This window comes from Brienomyrus brachyistius, unplaced genomic scaffold (assembly GCF_023856365.1).
Source record: "Brienomyrus brachyistius isolate T26 unplaced genomic scaffold, BBRACH_0.4 scaffold37, whole genome shotgun sequence".
Lineage (NCBI taxonomy): Eukaryota > Metazoa > Chordata > Actinopteri > Osteoglossiformes > Mormyridae > Brienomyrus > Brienomyrus brachyistius.
This window is the reverse complement of record NW_026042312.1, coordinates 3,316,116-3,340,723: the sequence shown is the minus strand read 5'-3', so window position 1 is coordinate 3,340,723 and position 24,608 is coordinate 3,316,116. Positions and strand designations below refer to the sequence as shown.

General features: G+C 49.2%; 1 protein-coding gene across 5 annotated transcripts in view; it reads right to left on the bottom strand.

The window, feature by feature from the left end:
• Positions 1-6,118: 6,118 nt before the first annotated feature.
• The window catches only part of LOC125722163 (NACHT, LRR and PYD domains-containing protein 12-like), a 69,129-nt gene continuing 50,639 nt past the window's right edge, over positions 6,119-24,608 (bottom strand). For 2 of the 5 annotated variants that reach the window (XM_048998324.1, XM_048998325.1), the window contains exons 7-12: positions 19,412-19,585; positions 18,363-18,536; positions 17,916-18,089; positions 8,869-9,042; positions 8,708-8,754; positions 6,119-6,934 (exon numbers count right to left, since the gene is read on the bottom strand). In XM_048998324.1, the coding sequence (XP_048854281.1) occupies positions 6,405-6,934; positions 8,708-8,754; positions 8,869-9,042; positions 17,916-18,089; positions 18,363-18,536; positions 19,412-19,585 (1,273 nt within the window). In that variant the 3' untranslated portion in view covers positions 6,119-6,404. The remainder of the gene's footprint in view (positions 6,935-8,707; positions 8,755-8,868; positions 9,043-17,915; positions 18,090-18,362; positions 18,537-19,411; positions 19,586-24,608) is intronic. The other 3 variants (XM_048998326.1, XM_048998328.1, XM_048998327.1) reach the window with 3 other exon arrangements.

Below are 24,608 nucleotides of genomic sequence, written 5' to 3'. Positions count from 1 at the left end.
GGGTATACATCTGTTAAGGTGTAACCTATACTGTATACCATATATACCACATACTGGTGTGAGTAATAGAACATAACATAATAGCATAAAATAAGTAATCATTAATTAATCATCACAGATGGTATTTGGTGTGAACCGCTAGGCTGGTATGGCATGTTTGGTATCAAACCGACGGGAAATCACTCCAGTTTCCAAATCTGGTCAGTGGTTACCACAAAAGTGGATATATCAAAAGTTACACCAGCCTAATGAAAATCACCATTACTAGAGAAGTCAGTCTGGTCATAAATCCCAAAAGGACTGATACCGACCCCCTTCCGAAAGCCCGCCAAATGGATGGTCAGCCATTGGTCCAGGACTCGAATTCCTGGTCACTCCTAATCACGAACCTTATGCTATAAAACCTGGCACCTCAGAACAAAGGGGAGAAAAGGAGAGAGAAGTGTAGAACATCAGCAGAGCGGTGGAGAGCGGAGCAGAGGAGAGCGGAGGAGAGGAAACAAAGACCATCAGCCCAGGAGAAGAGAAGCCCACAAGCAGCCCTCCTGAAGCCTATCAGTGAAGACCCAACTGGACAAAGAACTGAAACTCAGCCCAAGCTTCACCAGAAGAAAGAACCGGAGGGACTCCACTCCAACAACCGCTGCAAACACCGCGCCTCCCTGAGAGCCATCACCCATCAGCTCATCAGCCACTGCAACCAACTGCAAAGACCTCCCTCTTTCCTGCATCCAAGTAAACCAACTTCCTTTCCTTTCTAACAACCTAAACTGTCCTATTCACCTGCTATATTCCTTTAGGTTTATATTCCTACAAACTGCTTGCTTTGCAGAACAGTTTTTCCCTTTTTAGGTTAATCATTTTAAATCTGGTCATTACATTTTCATGATTACATCGTTTGTGTCTATTCCGTCATTTCATGTTTATTGTTTGTTAGGTGTAATGTCTGTCTTATGTTAGTTGTAGGAATAAATGCATGTCTTTTACACAACTTCAGCCTCCGTCATTGAGTGCTCACAATAGTCCCTGCCTCTGTGCGATCTGGCTACTACGCTCTGAAACCTCAAAACTCGCCTGAAATATCGCGAGACTCTCTCTCATCGGCCGTGAGGGGAGCTTCGCTACCGATCGTTTACATTACCTGGTGACGCAGCTCGCTGGACGAGCCTACTAACCCAGGTTATTAAGCGATACTGGTTATTAATGAATCCCATTTAAGTCTCACATTAACAGATAGCGGGGATTCGCAATTGAGTTTGGAGGAGCCGACCATTCGACATAACAATTGGTTAATAATCAGCATTAAATAATAATTAATTAAACGTTAATTAATTTCAAAACATATTGGTGAAGATATTAAAATTTACCTGAGCTAATAATTCCTACAAGGGCAATGGAAATTGCATCCTCGGTGGACCTGTGGAACTGATAGGGGTCAAAGCCAAGTGGGAGGCAGCTTCTCAAAACACTTATCATTTATCAATCTGTTTTATAATAATACACGCGTCCTTTCTGAATAACCCCTCACCCCATTGAATACAGTGATCCGATGCCATTGCTAATGTATGGCGTGCAGCACTTGATACTCACAGGATGCTAATTCATTGCATGGAGATTTCGGTTCACTTACATTTTCTTCATATTGTGTGCGGTAAGTGCAATAACCAGAGGAAACCTGGTAATCTACTCAAACACGTCTATGTCTGATTTACAGTCAAGGCAAGAGAAAATGTTATTTACTGATTTTCAAAGTGTTCTCTCATCGGTAACACTTTATAAGCACAAATAATGTAGTATTATGCTGTTACTTTTGTATTAATTAACCACAAACTAAGTCTTAGTCAGCAGCTTGATTTTGTCCGTAATTATGGCCGCTGCACACGCTGCATCTAACTGCTGCTGTCGTGGATTTTTAAAGGTCACCGGCAGGAAACGGCAACATCACGTTCATCTAAAACGGGAAAGTGCTGAACTTCAGCGGCGCGATGTCTGTTCCTGCAAAATATATGGATGATTTATTCCTAATAGTATTCTTGTTTTTTATTGCCAAAGAACGCAAATAACTGCTAATTACAAACTTTCATAAAAAGAAGTTGTCATGACCCGGCTCGTCGGCTCCTCGTGTGTGCCACGCCCCCTGATTACCCACGTGTGCTTCCTTGATTGTCTCCAGCTTTGTCTGATTTCTTTGCTTAGTCTTGTCTTATTTAAGTCCTGGTCTTACCTGTTTCCCCCGTCTGTCATTGTGGTTTGTGTGGTTAGTTGTGATTCATGTCTCCTGCTCTCCGTTCCCTGATTAAAACCCGTAGTTTGCCCGATTTTGCCTGTCTCGCCTGCTCTTTGCATGCCTGCCCGCACAATCGCCACTCGCTTCTGCCGTGATCGTGACAGAAGTGTCCCGTTCAAATGGAGTAATCATGCGATTTAATATCATATCAATAACATGTTTTGTCTCCACCTACTGGCGTCCCTGAAAAGTACACATTGTTTCCGGAAGGATCGCTTGTTCTGTGAACTGACGTGTCCAGTGGATGTAAGAAATACGGCAGCGGCTTGATAGAGAGACATTATAACTGACTACAATCACTGTATAGAATGTTAATCTGCAACAAATAATGAATCCAATGATGGATTGTTAATGGATGTCTGGTATATTCTTACACGTCTGTTATTAATAATAATGCATGTAGATAAATTTAGTGGCTTTTTACAGTCGGGGGTGAGAGGGGGCAAAGGATTCAATATCTATCCATGCATCAATTTATATGGGTCAGACAGATAAGGGGGGGTGGCAAGGCTGCCTGGGCACCTGCCCGTTCTGTCCGACGGGGGAGAAACCAGACCTTTTACAGTTGGGTGGGGGTGGCAAGGCTGCCTGGGCACCTGCCCGTTCTGTCCGACGGGGGAGCAACCAGACCTTTTACAGTGGGTTGGGGGTGGCAAGGCTGCCTGGGCACCTGCCCGTTCTGTCCGACGGGGGAGTAACCAGACCTTTTACAGTGGGGTGGGGGTGGCAAGGCTGCCTGGGCACCCACCTGTTCTGTCCGACGGGGGCATAACCAGACCTTTTACAGTGGGGTGGGGGTGGCAAGGGTGCCTGGGCACCTGTTCGTTCTGTCCGACGGGGGTATAACCAGACCTTTTACAGTGGGGTGGGGAGGTTAATTATTTAACAAAACAAACTTCATTATTTATTTAAATATATCAATAATAATTATATTTACTTTAATCCACTGAACCAGGACAGTAACTGTCATGCCCGGCTCGTCCACTCCTCGTGTGTGCCACGCCCCCTGATTACCCACGTGTGCTTCCCTGATCGTCTTCAGCTTTGTCCGCTTACTTTGATTAGTCTCTGTGTATTTAAGTCCTGGTCTGACCTGTTCCCCTTGTCCGTCATTGATGTTAGTCAGTGTCTGATGTTTCCCGCACGTAGCTTCCTTATTAAACCCTCGTTTTTTCCCGTATTCTGCCTGCCTGCTTCTTTGCTCACTCACCTGCCCGACGATCACCCGCAAACTTCGCAGCGATCGTGACAGAATGACGGACCCCATAACAAAGAAGAAGAGACGCAGAGGAAGGCTTATCCCGGAGGCGTCACCGATCTATCTGGGCGCCTGCTCGCTCTCCAGCCCCTGGCTCCCTCAGGTGGGAGAGGAGGAGGAGCTCGTCCTGGGTTCAGACCTGGGACCGTTCGTCTGGGACCCTGCTCCTTGGCAAGGCTCTGGGCTCCGAGTGAAGACGAAGAGGACGAGCCCTTTGTATTCCCGGACCTGGAGCCCCTCCCCGTAGGAACAGCTGCCGCCCCTCGAGCGGTGTGATCGCCGGCCCGAGCGGCTGACAAATCGGGGAGGGAGGAGAGCGGTGAGAGACGCCATGCCACGTGTGCCCTGGCGTCTTAAAGGGGCCACGCCAGTCTCGCTGGCGCAGGACCTGCCAGTTCCGCTGTCTGCAGCAGCAACCCCGGAGGCGCTCCCTTTGCCTCTACCTGCTGCAGCCCCCCAGCCCAAGGCACCCCCTTTGCCTCTGCCTTCCCCATGCGCTGCGCCCCCGCTGGAGGTCCCGGGTGAGCCCCTGGCCATCGCCAATCGGTTCTTCACCCTCCAGGGACTTTACTGGAGGGTGATGGGGGAACTGGCCACAAGGGGCTCCCCGGAGGGGGAACGGCTTGCCGCGCAGCTGGGGCAGGATTTCGTCGCATTCTCCCCTGCCTCACCTCTGAGCTACCTGGAGAGACTGGCTGAGGACCTCCGGAGGCTGATCAAGCTCCGGAGAGCACCGGCCCTGGCTGCGCCTTCCGAGCAGCCGCCGCCGCCCGCAGACCCCGCTCCTGTGCAGCCGCCACCGCAGCCAGAGCAGCTCGCCGCCGCCCGCGGACCCCGCTCCCATGCAGCCGCCGCCACAGCCAGAGCAGCCGCCACCGCCCGCAGACCCCGCTCCCATGCTGCCGCCACCGCAGCCAGAGCAGCCGCCGCCGCCGCTGCCACCAGCGCCCACGCCCGAGGCGCTCCCCCAGCCGGCAGCTCCCGGGCAGGCGCCCCCACTGCAGCAGCCTGCAGCTCCAGTCCCTGGCCCCGTTCCTGATCCCACTCCCTTTGTGAATCCAGCTCCCGACCCCCCTCTAATCCCTTCGGCCCCAGTTCCCGAGGTGGTCCCTGAGGACTCCACTGAAGCTCCTCCCTCTTCGGAGGTGGAGGAGCTTGAGTGGGACCCCTCGGGGACCCTGCTGGTGACTCTGGTGCCCTCGCCCCGGCGAGCCCGGCCCCGGCCATGGGGCTTCCTGTCTGTGTCCCATAAGGGGAGGGGACACAGACGCCGGGCTAGGGTCCCTCCCGCCCTGCCCCCTGGCTCGCCCTCACTTGCCTGCGCTGGGGCTCGGAGGGTGCCTGCGGGTCCTGGCCCTCCGGGTCGGACGTCGCCTGTGGGTCCCCCTCCGCGGCCTCGTCGCCTGGCCTCGCTCCCCCCTCGGGTGCCTGGTCGGTCGCCTGCGGGCTCCCTGACGGCGGTTCCTTCATCGCCTGCGGGTCCACCCGCTCATACGTGGCGGTCGACGTCGGAGCCTGTGGCGGCTCCCCCCCTCGCCTTGCCCTTGCCAGGGTCCCCTCCGGCTCCCTCGTCCCCTTCCCCGGTGCCCCCTCCTGCTCCCACCTTGGCCCGTCCGTTGGTCCCTCGCCCTGCCTCCTCTGCCCCTCCACGGTCCCCTCTTGCTCCGGCCTCCCGGCCGCCTCCCGTCGCCCGCTGGGTCTCCCTCAGGCTCCCCTTGGTTCCCCCTCCTTGTCTCCCTATGCCCCTGCCTTTGTCCCACCTGTCTTTGTCCCTCTGTTTTCTGCTCGCCCTTTTGTTCTGCCCGTCTCTGTTCCTTGTGCCCCGGTGTACCTGCCTTGCACTCCTGGCCCCTTTGTTCAGCCCATTCCTTCTGTGTCACCCTTCCTGGTTTGCCTGTCCGTTTTCCCGACCCTCTGTCAGGTTTTGTCCTTTGTCTTGTCCCTTGCTGTGTTCTGTGCCTCTGTCTTGTTTCCCGTCTTGCGTTGACCATTCTGTTCTTGTTTTTCAGGTCCTGTTTTGCCTCGTCCCATCCGTCGCCCCTTCCTGGGTGCGCCCGGAGTAGCGCGCCTTTGGTGGGGGGTTCTGTCATGCCCAGCTTGTCCGCTCCTCGTGTGTGCCACGCCCCCTGATTACCCACGTGTGCTTCCCTGATCGTCTCCAGCTTTGTCCAGTTACTTTGATTAGTCTCTGTGTATTTAAGTCCTGGTCTGACCTGTTCCCCTTGTCCGTCATTGATGTTAGTCAGTGTCTGATGTTTCCCGCACGTAGTTTCCTTATTAAACCCTCATTTTTTCCCGTATTCTGCCTGCCTGCTTCTTTGCTCGCTCGCCTGCCTGACGATCGCCCGCGTACTTCGCAGCGATTGTGACAGTAACAGGACATTATTATATTTTCCAGTGTTTTTTGTGTCTGTTAAGTCTCCAGTTAAATGATTATTATACACATTGATTGAGTGTCATTGTGTTAGTTATGTTCAGCTGCAGTAATACAGTGAATTTAACTTAATCCAGCAGACTGTGGTTTCATTATGTCACTCAGTTGTGTTTTGGGTGACGCTGAAGCAGGACATTAATAGGACAGAACAGAAAGCCTTTATTGTCATTGTACAGGGAAGAAATACAGTAAATAGACATAAATATATAAAATGTACATATACAGGGGAGGGGGAAAGCGCCCCCCCCCCAATCAGGATTACATTTTAGTCAGAGAGAACTATAAAACTATATTTTTCATGTTTATTCATGTTTCTCACTGAACACAGGCATTTATTTTTGTCAAATATACACTTCAGAGTAAAAATGATAATAAAGGTTAAAAAGCAGAGATTTTACCATTTTGCCAGGAGAACCAACAACACGTCACAGTGACACTAAGGAGTCACTATAAACCCGAAACGCTGGATAAAGGGACTCAGTGAATGAGGAGGTGAATCTGTACAGGAAGGTCAGTCCATTATAGGAGACTCTGTAGAAGGACAGAGCACCAGCCCCCCAGTCCAGATATACTCCTACTCTGCGAGACTCTGAGGGCCGTATGGGTATGAGAGTCTCTTTATTATTGTGCCGGACAGAGTAACCGTCAGTATTACATCTCAGACTCCATGACTTGTCATTGTCTCCAAGCCGACAGTCATCCCTCCCTCCTTTCCTCCCGATCCCTTTATAAGTCACTCCTATCAGGGCTACAACTCCATCCCACTCAGCCTCCCAGTAACAGCGGCCAGTCAGACTCTCTCTGCACAGAACTTGGAGGCACCAGCCATCAAATCTCTCTGGATGATCAGGATATGGCTGCTCTGCCCCCCACTCATGTGTCACCTTCCTGTTCCCCCCTGACAGAGACAGGAGTCTGTTTGCTGTGTTGGGGTCCAGCGTCACCTGGCAGGAGTCTGTAGGCAGGAGGAAGAATTATTAATACCATCAGGCCGCCTGTACTTTATGTTTCTGTACGATATAAAAACAGCACAACTTCCCCTAACGAAGCAGGAACTGAAGCTTATGAAACAGCTCAGGAAATGTCGTTGGGAAGAGCCGCCAAAATGCGGCACGAGCTAAACTAACAGCTTAATTACGGGTAAATAAAATTACAAAGCAGCGACATTCAGACATATTCATCACAAGCATATTTACCACAAAATGGCACCAGAGATCAATACTGAAGTCAGTGTCTTTCCTTCTAACCGCTAATTCCGGCGCGTGCGGCTTGAAAATGGCCATCAATAACAGAATATTTAAGTAATATTATTACATATGTAACGTGATATTTAATAAAAGTTTGGACCTGGATTCTGATACAAACGATGATTCCGGCGCCGGAGTTGCGCTCCATGAGGATCCAGTATTTGTAGCGATTGTCTGACATGGTCTTTAGTCACAGCAAAGCTGGTCTGAATGCATTTCACATGCATCATCTTATTTCCGTGAAGCATGTCAGACTGTATCTACTGATCCGGGAGAAACTATTCCGGGGCGGAATAGGTGCCGCGCAAAGTTCTCATTAATTAAACAAATCAGAAAAATATTGTTCAGAAAAACAGGATGATTATTACGTTAATTTGGAAAAACAGAACAGATTTTTTTTTCAGATGAATGCAATACGCTTCCATAGAGAACCGCTTACCGCGCGCGTGACTGTAGATGCTGCGCCGCTGCCGCGAGGCGTGAGCCCCGCATCTCGCGCACGCACGCGGCCGCTCTAATCTGTTAACATGGGCGCCGAAATTAAATTTGATATTTTCCGCCGCACATCCAGTGTGTCCCGGACGCTAATTTCTTTTAGCACCGTGGATCAGGAGAACTTTTTAATATTTATGAGCGAAGACCTACATGATTGGCTGGCTGATTAATATTTATGAGAGGGACACTACCTGATTGGCCAGTTAACATCGACATGTCCTGCCTGTTTCTTCTGCCTAAAACAGGGGTCTCCAAATCCAGTCCTGGGGGGCCGGTGCCCTGTGTAGCAAAGTTTTTTTCCCTGTTCCACCATAAATGATTCAGCTCAAGAGCTGTGTGGTTATTAGCACAAGGAGTTGAATCAGGTGTGTTAAATGAGGGGAAACCCAAAAATGTGCAGGACTCTGGCCCTCCAGGACTGGATTTGGGCTCCCCTGGTTTAAGGGACTCAGTGACAAATCAATAGTATTCTCTCATGAATATTAATGAATGTTCCAGAACCACCCTGTAAAAATTCACATTTTGCATTTGAAGCGAGAGTACGGTGTCACTGTCTACTGGTGCTGCCTTAGGACAATACTAACGAATCTCACACAGAAAACACATACACTCACGACATCCGCAAAAAGAACAAATGCAAAGGATTCTTTTTTTTGTGAAATTAAAGATGTATAACTAATTCAGAATATATTTTAACCATCCTACACTCCCACACAAACACGAAGATAATACAAGCAGCTATAAAGCATTTGTAAAAAATATTTTTTAATATGATTAAATGAATTGATAGTGTTTTTGGTGATGATTCTGATATTTTGTTTCTCGTTTGGATGTTTGTCTAAAATGACATGAAACTCACCTAAACACAAACATGGAAATCCATCTACACACAGTGTAAAAAGCCACACTCATCACAACAATTGTGTGAATACAACCATAACATAGTATTAATGGTATTATTAATAAAAACATGCAAAGACACTTACATTTCTGTAAGCCTGGTCTGGTCCTGCACTCTCCACCATGATCCACACTACAGGAGAAGCAGAATGACATAGTACTGCTGTATCTATTTATTTATTGGTGCCTCTTCTTCACATACATGCATAAGTATCTGTAGCATGTCAGACACACACTCTGTACTCACTGCAGCTTCTCCAGTTTACAGCTGGGATCCTCCAGTACAGCAGAGAGCAACTTCACTCCTGAGTGTCCTGGGTGATTGTAGCTCAGGTCCAGTTCTCTCAGGTGTGAGGGGTTTGACCTCAGAGCTGAAGCCAGGGAAGAACAGCCTTCTTCTGTGACTCTACAGCCTGACAGCCTGCAGAGAGACAGACAAAAATCCCCAATAAATAAGATCACCTCACCATTACAAGCATTACTTTTAAGTAAAAGTGATTCCTCTAATAAATATTTCAATAATCACGAAAAATTAACAACATTTTTTAAACATTTTATAAGAACCTATACTTCTCAAAACAAGAACCAGATCCAGTTGATATAGAATCATTTTTAAATAATCTAGACTTACCCATATTAACCAATGAAACAGCAGATGCCCTTGACGCCAGAGGTGGAGCTTTCAGGTCCAGAGAGTACAAATCCAGACCAAGATTTTGTTTCAACCAACCAGTTGACTATGAAGCCTCATTTACATTTACAGCATTTGGCAGACGCCCTTAGACAGAGAGACTTATGTAAGTGCGTTAAGACTCCGCAATGAATTCTTCAGATACTAGCTCAATAAAGACCCAGGCTATCTGAATACTCTGTTGGGAAAGTGCATTTTTATTTTTTTTTTAAATAAGGAAAAGAGCTCAGAGTAAGAAGCCAGAAGTACTACTTCAGGTATTTCTGAAAAAGGAATGTTTTAAGTTGTCGCTTGAAGACTTTCAAGGATTCAGCTGTTCGGACATCTAGGGGGAGTTCATTCCACCAACTAGGTGCCAGGACAGAGAAGATCCGAGATGTTTGTCTTCCTTGTGCCTTGAGGGGAGGTAACCTCCAGTTACCGGCCATTACGGTGTTATTGAAACCTGATAAAGACCCAACACAACCCTCCAGTTACCCGCCACTCTCAATGAATACAGAGTTGAAAATCATTACAAAAGCTCTCGCCACTCAGTTACAGACAGTCATTCCTACTATAATCCATCCTGATCAGACAGATTTCATCAAGACAAGACATGCCTCAGACAACATCCATAGATTATTTAATTTAGTCAATGCTGCTCAGCATACCCACACTAAAACCATGATTACATCATTAGATGCAGAAACGGCATCTGACAGTCAGTTGGACATTCCTCTTTAATACATTGCATAGATTTGGCTTCGGAGAGTCGTTCACCCACTGGGATAAAATACTGTACACCTCAGCCAAAGCTACAGTGTCACAGATGGGATGACATCACCTGCATTCACACTCCGACGGGGAAGATGGCCTGCATGCCCACTCTCTCCTTCACTGTTTGCCATCTTCATAGAAACACTTGCAGCAGCAATATGACAGAACAGTGAAATGAATGGAATTCATACTAATAAGTCAACACAAAATTTGTCTCTATGCAGATGATATCTTGCTGTTTTTACAAAACCCTCAATATATGAATTTTTTATTTATTAATACCTTTTCATATTCATCAAACTACACAATAAACTGGAAAAACCCATAATATTCTCACTGTCTGAAGATGCCTGGGATTCAGCTGATCAGGATGGTCCATTTCACACTGTAAATATCCAGTACTTGGGTATCTACATCTCCCACAGGCTGTCTGACTTGGTTACCCTCAACTACACCCCCTTATTCAAAACAATAGATGAAAAACAAAAATGCAAAATCAAACATTACACATTACAGAAAAATAAATCTCAAGGTGGATTACAAACTCATTTTTTCTTCATTATTATTATTGCAAATCAACTGCAAGACTTAACTAAATGGTCACACTACAGCAGTAACAGGAGCTCATGGTTACAGCAGGAGCAGCTGTACTGTAAAAATCTCAGACATGCAGACTTACACAAAATGTCATTAAAGAAACAAAACTGCTTTAACAACACAGTGCTGCCATTTCCACAACACTGACAGCCCAGTGGAAAGCCATTAAAATCACTAACTGTACTCTCAGACCCTGTAAATACACGCCAATCTGGAATAATCTGGACTTCCTACTTCACAATATCACCATTCACTATCACTCACGGGGACAGAAAGGGATTACACATCTCCACCTCCTTCTCAGTAACAGTCATTTCATGACATTCGAAGACTTAATCCATAAATACGAGTTGAGAATAGGCAATTTTTCTAATATTTACTAACTGAATCCAGCATCAAAACCAAAATGAACCTCAGACATAATACACTGAATCCTCCTCAAATGAGACAACATTCTCCAACTTAAAAATAAAAAGAAACTAACCTCTAGAATATATAATCCTCCATCTGTGGTAGACAGATATTTGTACCAAAAATTTATTGGAATAAGGACCTTATCTTTTCCCCCAGCTCTGATTTCTGGATGGACGTCTGCAACAACATATTCACAGTGACAAATACTGGTCTTCAGTTTAGTACAAAGTGATTCATATAAAACATGTGACTCAATATAAAAAGTAGTCAGTACTGATACCTGCTCACAGTGCACCATGGGTGTCACAGATAATTATGCACTTATGCACCCCCATACCATCAGAGATGCTGGCTTCTGAACTGAACGCTGATAACACGCTGGAAGGTCTCCCTCCTCTTTAGCCCGGAGGACACGGCGCCCTTCATTACCAACAAGAATGTCACATTTGGACTCGTCTGACCATAGAACACTTTCCCACTTTGAAACAGTCCATTTCAAATGAGTCTTGGCCCACAGGACACGACGGCATTTCTGGACCGTGTTCAGATATGGCTTCCTTTTTGCATGATAGAGCTTTAGCTGCCATCTGCAGATGGCACGGTGGATTGTGTTTACCGACTGTGCTTTCTGGAAGTATTCCTGGGCCCATTTATTAATGTCATTGACACAATCATGCCCATGAGTGATGCAGAGTCGTCTGAGGGCCCGAAGACCACAGGCATCCAATACAGGTGGTATAGATATATCTAGTTAGAATGGTAGAGATATATCCAGTTTCTCGCAATCTTTTGACGATGTTATGCACTGTAGACGATGAGATTTGCAAATCCTTTGCTATTTCACATTGAGGAACATTGTTTTTAAAGTATTCCACAATATTTTTTTTTCACTCTTTCACAGATTGGAGAGCCTCTGCCCATCTTTACTTCTGAGAGACTCTGCCTCTCTGACATCCCTTTTATAGTTAATCAGGCTACAGACCTCATATCAATTAACTTAATTAGTTGCTAGATCTTCTCCCAGCTGAATCTTTTTAAACTTTCTTGCTTTTTCAGCCATTTGTTGCCCCTGTACCAACCTTTTTGGGACATGTAGCAGGCATCAAATTTGAAATGAGCTCATTTACAGCATTATTTCCCGGTCCATGTGTGAAGGTGGGTGATTATAGCACGTCTGAGTGTAGATGGCTTGCGGCTACTTTTCCATTTTATTAATTAATGGGATAACCTATCAATGCTTATGAAATATATCATAATTCTGTGTATATTTTAATAAATATTTCTGAACGGACCAAAGCGAACCTGTTTGTACCTTCGACAGCCCCATATCCCCCTCTCACATTAAAACAATATTCTAGGTGGGTTCTTACCAAGGAATTGTATAATCTTCATCACCTCATTTAACTTAAACTTCACACACCTAGAGATATAACCCAACATCCTATTGGCCTTTTTAATTGCTTCCCCACACTGGCGAGAATGGGACATGGAAGCATCAACATACACACCGAGGTCTATCTCATAATCAGCTGCCTTTATTTCAGTGGAACCGATAAAATATCTGTACTTTATATTTCTGCTCCAGACATGGATTACCTTACATTTATCTACCTTAAATTTAGTCTGCCAGGTATCAGCCCAGTCGCTAATTAAATCAAGATCCCGTTGTAGCCTCTGTGCTGCTAGTTCAGTATCTGCTGCACCACCCACCTTGGTGTCGTCTGCAAATTTAACTAGTTTACTGTATGTATAGGTGTCAATATCATTAATGTAAATTGGGAACAATAGTGGTCCTAAAATTGAACCCTGCAGTACTCCACTATGAACGCAGGCCCACTGTGACATTGTGCCTCTGATAACTACCCGCTGCTTCCTGTCTGTTAAGCAGTTTTCAATCCAAGCTGCTACATCCATCCATCCATCCATTCATTATCTACCGCTTTTCTGGGTCGGGTCATGGTTCCAGCAGTCTAAGCAGGGAAACCCAGACTTCCCTCTTCCTGGCCACTTCATCCAGCTCCTCTGGGGGAATTCTGAGGCATTCCCAGGCCAGCGAGAGACACAGTCACTCCAGCATCTACTGGGTCTTCCCTGGGGCCTCTTCCCAGTGGGACATGCCCAGAACACCTCACCAGGGAGACGTCCAGGATGCATCCTGACAAGATACTGGAGCCACCTCATCTGGCTCGTCTCGATGCGGAGGAGCAGCGGCTCTACTCTGAGTCCCTCCTGAATGACCAAGCTCCTCACCCTAAGGGAGAGTCTGACCACCCTGTAGAGGAAACTCATTTCAGCCACTTGTATTCGCGACCTCGTTCTTTCGGTCACTACCCATAGCTCGTGACCATAGGTGAGGGTAGGAATGTAGATCGACTGGTAAATTGAGAGCTTTGCCTTTTGGCTCAGCTCCTTCTTCACCATGACGGACTGATGCAGTGCCCGAATCACTGCTGACGTCGCACTGATCTGCCTGTCGATCTCCCACTCCATCTTCCCCTTGTGAGATACCTAAACTCCTCCATTTAGGGAAGGACCCCCTCCCCGACCTGGAGTGAGCACTCCACCCTTTTCAGGCTGAGGATCATGATCTCGGATTTGGAGGTGCTGATTCTCATCTCAGCCGCTTCACATTCAGCTGCGAACTGCTCCAGTGAGAGCCGAAGATCACGGTCTGGTGAGGCCAACAAAACCACATCATCTGAAAAAAGCTCCAAACCTAATCCTGAGGTCACCGAACTGGACACCCTCAGCACCCTGGCTGCACCTAGAAATTCTGTCCATAAAAGTTATGAACAGAATTGGTGACAAAGGGCAGCCCTGGTGGAGTCCAACCCCCACCGGAAACGAGTTCGACTTATTGCCGCCCATGCGGACCAAGTTCTGACACCGGTCATACAGGGACCGAACCGCCCTTAAAAGGGGGCCCGGAACCCCATACTCCCGGAGCACTCTCCATAGGACTCCCCGAGGGACACGGAATGCCTTCTCCAAGTCTACAAAGCACATGTAGACTGGTTGGGTAAACTCCCAGGCACCCTCCAGGACCCTGCCGAGAGTATAGCTGGTCCACTGTTCCACGGCCAGGGTGAAAACCACACTGCTCCTCCTGAATCCGAGGTTCAACTATCCGATGGACCCTCCTCTCCAGGACCCCCGAATAGACCTTACCTGGGAGGCTGAGGAGTGTGATCCCCCTATAGTTGGAACACACCCTCCAGTCCCCCATCTTGAAGAGGGGGACCACCAACCCGGTTTTCAAATCCAGAGGCACCGCCTCCGATGTGCACGCGGTGATCCCCACTGAACCCTTTTTACAAATCTTTACCAGGTCTCCAAAAAGCTGCTACAGTTCCTAAAATCCCTGCAGTTTTGAGCTTAAGCAAGAGCTGTTTGAGGGGGACAACATCAAAGGCCTTCTGCAAATCTAAGTACTTTTTGTGATCAATTTCTCTTGTAGCTTCCTCAAAGAACTCAAGTAGATTAGTTAAACAGGACCTACTTCTCCAAAATCCATGTTGGCTACCCCTCAGAATGTCATTTGTATCCAGGAAATATACCTGTCAAACCCGGCTCATATGATCCTCGTGTGTGCCACGCCCCCCTGATTATCCACGTGTGCTTCCCTGATTGTACCCAGCTGTACCCTGTTGTCTGGTCTATTTCAGTCCCCGTCTTGCCTCAATTCAGTGTCTGTGATTGATGTTAGTTGGTTTCTGATGTATCCTGGTCCCCGTCTACTGATTAAACCTCGTTTACCCCTTATTCTGCCTGCCTGCTTCCTGTTCACTCGCCTGCACGCTCGATCGCACGCTTTTAATCGCCGCGATCGTGACAATACCATTTTCACTTAGATTGTAGCTTCCATTACTTTTCCAGTAATCCGCAATTATTGGCACCCCTTTGTTCAAGGGGTAAGAAAAAATCCACCTTCTGGTGAAGCTGCTTCATCTCACACAGAAAAAATGAGAAAAATCCAACCTTTAATTAAAATCCTTCATCAAGAATAATTATTTTTAACAAAAACACATGAGCCACGATTATTGGTAGCTCTACAAATTATAGTGAACACAATGTAACTGCTGCGATGGGCTGGCCCCCCATCTTGGGTTGTTCCCTGCCTCGTGCCCATTGCTTCCAGGATAGGCTCCGGACCCCCCGCGACCCAGTAGGATAAGCGGTTTGGAAAATGGATGGATGGATGGACAATGTAACTGAAGCATGTTTCCCATGTAAATTATACATCTTTGAGTTGATTGGATTGAATAGGAACCTTCAAGCTGTAATCCATGACTTCCTGAGTAACTGGGGTACAAACATGAGGAGACACAGAGGCCAAATTCCCTTAGTCATCCATCAACATGGGAAAGATAAGAGACACACAGACCAAATGAGGGAGAAGTGTGCTGACCTTCATAAGTCAGGGAATGGGTATTAAAAATAGCTACTCGCCTTAAAATGCCCATTTCTACTGTTAGGGCAATAATTAAACAGTGGACAACAAATTGAACTGTTAGAAATCTGCCTGAAAGAGGACCCAAGTTTATTTTGCCCCCACATACACTGAGGAGGATCGTAAGAGAGACAAAAATCCCCAAGAATGACTGTTGGTCAATTACCAGACAAAGTAAAATCTTGGGGTTACCACGTCTCCAAAAAACCATCAGACTAACAGATTTTTTGAAATGTATGACAGAAAGAAGCTTTTTCTGTTAGTTACTTAAAATGTTAGCAAAACATTACTACAAGTTTGACTGGAATCAAATTCAATAGTCTGATGAAATAAAGATGGAGCTTTTTCGCAATAAACATTCAAGGTGGGTTTGGCGTAAAAAGAAAGATGGCTATAATGAAATGAACCTTATCCCAACTGTAAAATATGGTGGAGGTTCTGTGATGTTGTGGAGCTGTTTTTCCTCCAAAAACCCTGGAAACCTCGTTAGGGTACATGGCACTATGGGGTCCATGAAATACCAGGACATTTTATATCAAAATTGCTGCCAGGAAACAAAAACTTCACTGGATCTTCCAGCAGGATGGTGATCCTAAGCACCCAGCTCGGGAGCTGCAGGCAGAGGGAGCGCCTCCTCGGGAACTGCAGGCGGCTGCGTAGTCGGCAGAGGGAGCGCCTGCTTGGGATGCGCAGGCAGAGGGAGCGCCTCTTGCTGCGCAGGGACAGCAGGCAGCGGAGGCGGTAGCTCGGGCTCTGGAGTGGCAGGCAGGGGCGGCAGCTCGGGCTCTGGAGTGGCAGGCAGGGGCGGCAGCTCGGGCTCTGGAGTGGCAGGCAGGGGCGGCAGCTCGGGCTCTGGAGCCGCAGGCAGAGGCGGCTGCGCGGGCGCTGGAGCCGCAGGCAGAGGCCGCTGCTCGGACTGCGCAGGACCCGGTGGCAGCGGAGGCGGCTGTTCGGGATGCGCAGAGGTGGCAGCGGAGGCGGCTGCTCGGGATGCGCAGGCGGCAGAGGAGGCGGCTGCTCTGGCTGCGGAGGCGGCAGCGGAGGCGGCTGCTCTAGCTACGCAGGCGGAAGCGGAGGCGGCTGCTCTTTAAGTGCAGACGGCAGCGGAGGCGGCTGCTCCGGAAGAGGGTTCGCCGGCAGCGGCGGTCGCTCCGGAAGAGGGTTCGCCGGTAATGGTAGCTGCTCCGGCGCGGGCGGCTGCACGGAATGCGCAGGCGGCAGGAGCGGAGGGAGCTCCTCAGGCCCGGCGGTCGCAGCTAGCAGTGGAGGCGGCTGCACAGGCTACTCCGCGGCCCGGTGTGTTCTCCGGACTGGAGAAGCTGCCCAGGGATGCAGCTTAGCAGAGCTGGGGGCCTTCGGGATGATCGGGAAACCTTCCCGATCCTCTTCCGGGAGAGACGCCGGGACGAGGGTGCACGTCCCCAGGGCGATCATTGGAGCGATTGCCTGTCTTCTCTTTCTCCTCCTCCGGCGCATGGTGGCGGTGGGAGGCGGCGCTACGTCCGCAAAAATGGACGGCGGAAGAACGAGCCCCGGCTCGCTGGGAGGTTCTCGCGCACTTCCTCAGCCAGGTGCGCATCCTCGTCGAGGGATAGCTCCTCGAGGATGTCCCTGCTCCGACTAACGAGGTTCCACGCTGGGGAATCATTTCGGATGCCGGGCCGGGCTTTCCAGAAAAGCACCTGTTCCATGTAACTGATGTATTCCTCTTTGGTTACGGAAGGTGCCTTGCTTCGTTGGTCCGTCATTCTGTCACGATCGCCATTAATTAAGCGGGCGATCACTCGGGCAGGCGGGCATGGAGCAGGCAAGGTAGGCAAAAGTCGGGCAAACAGGGGTTTATTTGGCAGACTAGGGCAGGACGGAACACTAGCATGGACAACATCAATGACAGACAACGGACACAGGCAAGACTTAGACTTAAAAAGACAGGATTAATCAAAATAACAAGACGCAGCTGGGTACGATCGGGGAATTACATGTGGATAATCAGAGGGGCATGGCACACACGAGGATCGTACGAGCCGGGCATGACAATTCACTATATCAATTTTCATTTTCAATTATAAGGCCCTTACTATCCTGCAGACGAGTGATTTCAGCTTTTAGAGCTTATTTGGAGTTAAAATATTGGAAGAAACTTTTAATGTTAATTAAACATTACTTTTAAGGTTAATTAGCCTCCAATGCAATCTTCCTTTCGACATTCCACTCAGCGAGTCTACTGTTATTTTTTAAGTCAACCTGTAGACTTAAATACTCCTGCTTTATTTTGAAATCATTAGTTATTTTCTACCTTAGTATCTCCAGCGTACAGTGTGAAATACCCAGTCATACTTACCTCACTACCCACAGTTTACAATGTGGAATACCCAGTAAGACTGACCTCAGTATCTCCAGTTCACAGTGTAAGTCCCCCAGTCCAGCAGAGAGCAGCTTCACTCCTGAGTCCTGCAGGTCATTGTCACTCAGGTCAAGCTCACTCAGGGGTGAGGAGTTTGATCTGAGAGCTGAAGCCAGTGCCTCACAGCATTTCTCTGTGAGTTCACACCGATCCACCCTTAAAAAAATTAAACACTTTTAAATCCACTTTTTAAACTGCAGCACTGTATTCAAATGAGAAGAATAGGGACCATGACAGAATGGATTTTCACAAAACAATTAAATTACTAAAAATCATTCTAACAATCATCCCGATTCTGTTTGGTGTCCATTATTTTTTTGTCCATAACACGTTAAAGTCCGCATGTTTATCTGTAACAGTGCGGTTACAGCATTGTGGGTTTTCTTGGTCTCCAGTTACTTTTGTGTAAAATGCATATTCTGTACTCACTGCAGCTTCTCCAGTTTACAGCTGGGATCTTCCAGTAGAGCAGAGAGCAGCTTCACTCCTGAGTCTCCTGGGTGATTGTAGCTCAGATCCAGCTCTCTCAGGTGTGAGGGGTTTATCCTCAGAGCTGAAGCCAGGGAAGAACAGCCTTCTTCTGCGACTCTACATCCTGACAGTCTGCAGAGAGACAGAGAGAAACTCCCCAATAAATAATATCACCTCACCATTACAATTATGAAATAAATGTGACTCTTCTAATAAATATTTCAAGAATTACAGTTCAGTGTCTAAGATAAGGCAGGCCCCCTCCTCCCTTTCCCCTATCTAACTGCTCACTATCTCCTCTTTATAGTGTGGAATACCCAGTAAGACTGACCTCAGTATCTCCAGCGTACAGTGGGAAAATACCCAATAATACTGACCTCAGTATCTCCAGTTTACAGTGTGGAATACCCAGTAATACTGACCTCAGTATCCCCAGTTTACAGTGTGGAATACTCAGTAATACTGACCTCAGTATCCCCAGTTTACAGTGTGGAATACCCATTAATACTGACCTCAGTATCTCCAGCTTACAGTGTGGAATAACCAGTAATACTGACCTCAGTATCCCCAGTTTACAGCGTGGAATACTCAGTAATACTGACCTCAGTACCCCTACATTGCAGTGTGGAATACCCCACAATACTGGCCTCAGTATCCCCAGTTTACAGTGTGGAATACCCAGTAATACTGACCTCAATATCCCCAGTTTACAGTGTGGAATACCCATTAATACTGACCTCAGTATCTCCAGCTTACAGTGTGGAATACCCAGTAATACTGACCTCAGTATCCCCAGTTTACAGTGTGGAATACTCAGTAATACTGACCTCAGTATCCCCAGTTTACAGTGTGGAATACCCATTAATACTGACCTCAGTATCCCCAGTTTACAGCGTGGAATACTCAGTAATACTGACCTCAGTACCCCTACATTGCAGTGTGGAATACCCCACAATACTGGCCTCAGTATCCCCAGTTTACAGTGTGGAATACCCAGTAATACTGACCTTAATATCTCCAGTTTACAGTGTAAATCCCCCAGTGCAGCAGAGAGCAGCTTCACTCCTGAATCCTTCAGGTTATTGTCACTCAGGTCCAGCTCTCTCAGGGGGGAAGAGTTTGATCTTAGAGCTGAAGACAGCACTTCACAGTGTTTATCTATGAGATGACAGCTGTTCAGCCTGAAACAGAAAACACTTTAAGACACAGACATATACACATCCTACACATTAGTAAAATACAAAGCATTACAATAAGCATTTGTTTTCAGTATAATTAGCAGCACAGCTTACACTTCAAAATGAATTATAGTCTGCAGAGTGTTCTGTGCGTACTGACAATCTGCTGCAGTCATATGATCACTAATTGTGAGTCAGTGCACCTTTGCTCAACAAAGCAAACATCAGAACTAACATCAAACATCAATGACCGACAACAGGCAGGGCAAGACGTAGACTCAAATAGACAAGACTGGGTGAAAATAATAGGACACAGCTGGGTAAGATCGGGGAAGCACACGTGGATAATCAGGGGGCGTGGCACACACGAGGATCGGACGAGCCGAGCATGACACCCACAATTACTGATAATAATAAATGCATAAAATAATAAAACTGATTATCATAGATTATTATATGCTGTGGTGAAAAGATGCATTTTCAGCCTAGTTTTGAAAGTACTGAGACATTCAGTAGCTCTCAGGTTTTCTGGGAGAGAGTTCCAGAGTTTGGGCCCATAGTGACTAAAAGCTGCCCCCTCCCTCCCCAGCCGGGTTTTAGGAATAATCAGTAAATTACTGCCGGATGATCTGCCTGATCTGCCTGGGACATACCTTACAGTCATGTTACTGAGGCAGGACAGAGCTAAACCACGTAAATATTTACAAATTAGCAAATGAACTTTAAAATCAATCCTAGAAGCCAGAGGAAGCCAGTGCAGGGATGTGAGAGCAGGTGTGATGTGATCCCTGTAACTTGAGCGTGTTAACACTCCGCCAGCGGCATTCTGGGCCCGTTGTAGATGTGATCCCTGTGACTGGTGCGTGTTAACACTCCGCCAGCGGCATTCTGGGCCCGTTGTAGATGTGATCCCTGTGACTGGTGCCTGTTAACATTCCGCCAGCGGCATTCTGGGCCCGTTGTAGATGTGATCCCTGTGACTGGTGCCTGTTAACACTCCGCCAGCGGCATTCTAGGCCCGTTGTAGATGTGATCCCTGTGACTGGTGCGTGTTAACACTCCGCCAGCGGCATTCTGGGCCCGTTGTAGATGTGATCCCTGTGACTGGTGCGTGTTAACGCTCCGCCAGCCGCATTCTGGGCCCGTTGTAGATGTGATCCCTGTAACTGGTGCGTGTTAACACTCCCCCAGCGGCATTCTGGGCCCGTTGTAGATGTGATCCCTGTGACTGGTGCGTGTTAACACTCCCCCAGCGGCATTCTGGGCCCGTTGTAGATGTGATCCCTGTGACAGGTGCGTGTTAACACTCCCCCAGCGGCATTCTGGGCCCGTTGTAGATGTGATCCCTGTGACAGGTGCGTGTTAACACTCCGCCAGCGGCATTCTGGGCCCGTTGTAGATGTGATGCCTGTGACTGGTGCGTGTTAACACTCCCCCAGCAGCATTCTGGGCCCGTTGTAGATGTGATCCCTGTGACAGGTGCGTGTTAACACTCCGCCAGCGGCATTCTGGGCCCGTTGTAGATGTGATCCCTGTGACCGGTGCCTGTTAACACTCCGCCAGCGGCATTCTGGGCCCGTTGTAGATGTGATGCCTGTGACCGGTGTGTGTTAACACTCCGCCAGCGGTATTGTGAGCCCGTTGTAGATGTGATGCCTGTGACCGGTGCGTGTTAACACTCCCCCAGCGGCATTCTGGGCCCGTTGTAGATGTGATCCCTGTGACAGGTGCGTGTTAACAGTCCCCCAGCGGCATTCTGGGCCCGTTGTAGATGTGATCCCTGTGACTGGTGCGTGTTAACACTCCGCCAGCGGCATTCTGGGCCCGTTGTAGATGTGATGCCTGTGACTGGTGCGTGTTAACACTCCCCCAGCAGCATTCTGGGCCCGTTGTAGATGTGATGCCTGTGACTGGTGCGTGTTAACACTCCGCCAGCCGCATTCTGGGCCCGTTGTAGATGTGATCCCTGTGACCGGTGCGTGTTAACACTCCGCCAGCCGCATTCTGGGCCCGTTGTAGATGTGATCCCTGTGACCGGTGCGTGTTAACACTCCGCCAGCGGCATTCTGGGCCCGTTGTAGATGTGATCCCTGTGACCGGTGCGTGTTAACACTCCGCCAGCGGCATTCTGGGCCCGTTGTAGATGTGATCACTGTGACAGGTGCGTGTTAACACTCCGCCAGCGGCATTCTGGGCCCGTTGTAGATGTGATCCCTCTGACCGGGACGTGTTAACACTCCGCCAGCGGCATTCGGGGCCCGTTGTAGATGTGATCCCTGTGACTGGTGCGTGTTAACACTCCGCCAGCGGCATTCTGGGCCCGTTGTAGATGTGATGCCTGTGACAGGTGCGTGTTAACACTCCCCCAGCGGCATTCTGGGCCCGTTGTAGATGTGATCCCTGTGACCGGTGTGTGTTAACACTCCGCCAGCGGTATTGTGAGCCCGTTGTAGATGTGATACCTGTGACCGGTGCGTGTTAACACTCCGCCAGCCGCATTCTGGGCCCGTTGTAGATGTGATGCCTGTGACTGGTGCGTGTTAACACTCCGCCAGCGGCATTCTGGGCCCGTTGTAGATGTGATCCCTGTGACTGGTGCGTGTTAACACTCTGCCAGCGGCATTCTGGGCCCGTTGTAGATGTGATCCCTGTGACTGGTGCCTGTTAACACTCCGCCAGCGGCATTCTGGGCCCGTTGTAGATGTGATCCCTGTGACTGGTGCGTGTTAACACTCCCCCAGCGGCATTCTGGGCCCGTTGTAGATGTGATCCCTGTGACTGGTGCGTGTTAACACTCCGCCAGCGGCATTCTGGGCCCGTTGTAGATGTGATGCCTGTGACTGGTGCGTGTTAACACTCCCCCAGCAGCATTCTGGGCCCGTTGTAGATGTGATGCCTGTGACTGGTGCGTGTTAACACTCCGCCAGCCGCATTCTGGGCCCGTTGTAGATGTGATCCCTGTGACCGGTGCGTATTAACACTCCGCCAGCGGCATTCTGGGCCCGTTGTAGTTGTGATCCCTGTGACCGGTGCGTGTTAACACTCCGCCAGCGGCATTCTGGGCCCGTTGTAGATGTGATCACTGTGACAGGTGCGTGTTAACACTCCGCCAGCGGCATTCTGGGCCCGTTGTAGATGTGATCCCTCTGACCGGGACATGTTAACACTCCGCCAGCGGCATTCGGGGCCCGTTGTAGATGTGATCCCTGTGACTGGTGCGTGTTAACACTCCGCCAGCGGCATTCTGGGCCCGTTGTAGATGTGATGCCTGTGACAGGTGCGTGTTAACACTCCCCCAGCGGCATTCTGGGCCCGTTGTAGATGTGATCCCTGTGACCGGTGTGTGTTAACACTCCGCCAGCGGTATTGTGAGCCCGTTGTAGATGTGATACCTGTGACCGGTGCGTGTTAACACTCCGCCAGCCGCATTCTGGGCCCGTTGTAGATGTGATGCCTGTGACTGGTGCGTGTTAACACTCCGCCAGCGGCATTCTGGGCCCGTTGTAGATGTGATCCCTGTGACTGGTGCGTGTTAACACTCTGCCAGCGGCATTCTGGGCCCGTTGTAGATGTGATCCCTGTGACTGGTGCCTGTTAACACTCCGCCAGCGGCATTCTGGGCCCGTTGTAGATGTGATCCCTGTGACTGGTGCCTGTTAACACTCCGCCAGCGGCATTCTGGGCCCGTTGTAGATGTGATCCCTGTGACTGGTGCGTGTTAACACTCCGCCAGCGGCATTCTGGGCCCGTTGTAGATGTGATCCCTGTGACTGGTGCGTGTTAACACTCCGCCAGCGGCATTCTGGGCCCGTTGTAGATGTGATGCCTGTGACCGGTGTGTGTTAACACTCCGCCAGCGGTATTGTGAGCCCGTTGTAGATGTGATCCCTGTGACTGGTGCGTGTTAACACTCCGCCAGCCGCATTCTGGGCCCGTTGTAGATGTGATGCCTGTGACTGGTGCGTGTTAACACTCCGCCAGCGGCATTCTGGGCCCGTTGTAGATGTGATCCCTGTGACTGGTGCGTGTTAACACTCTGCCAGCGGCATTCTGGGCCCGTTGTAGATGTGATCCCTGTGACTGGTGCCTGTTAACACTCCGCCAGCGGCATTCTGGGCCCGTTGTAGATGTGATGCCTGTGACTGGTGCGTGTTAACACTCCGCCAGCGGCATTCTGGGCCCGTTGTGGATGTGATCCCTGTGACTGGTGCGTGTTAACACTCCGCCAGCGGCATTCTGGGCCCGTTGTAGATGTGATCCCTGTGACTGGTGCGTGTTAACACTCCGCCAGCCGCATTCTGGGCCCGTTGTAGATGTGATCCCTGTAACTGGTGCGTGTTAACACTCCCCCAGCGGCATTCTGGGCCCGTTGTAGATGTGATCCCTGTGACAGGTGCGTGTTAACACTCCGCCAGCGGCATTCTGGGCCCGTTGTAGATGTGATGCCTGTGACTGGTGCGTGTTACCACTCCCCCAGCGGCATTCTGGGCCCGTTGTAGATGTGATGCCTGTGACTGGTGCGTGTTAACACTCCGCCAGCCGCATTCTGGGCCCGTTGTAGATGTGATCCCTGTGACTGGTGCGTGTTAACACTCCGCCAGCCGCATTATGGGCCCGTTGTAGATGTGATCCCTGTGACAGGTGCGTGTTAACACTCCGCCAGCGGCATTCTGGGCCCGTTGTAGATGTGATCCCTCTGACCGGTGCGTGTTAACACTCCGCCAGCGGCATTCGGGGCCCGTTGTAGATGTGATCCCTGTGACCGGTGCGTGTTAACACTCCGCCAGCCGCATTCTGGGCCCGTTGTAGATGTGATCCCTGTGACTGGTGCGTGTTAACACTCCGCCAGCGGCATTCTGGGCCCGTTGTAGATGTGATCCCTGTGACTGGTGCGTGTTAACACTCCGCCAGCGGCATTCTGGGCCCGTTGTAGATGTGATGCCTGTGACCGGTGTGTGTTAACACTCCGCCAGCGGTATTGTGAGCCCGTTGTAGATGTGATCCCTGTGACTGGTGCGTGTTAACA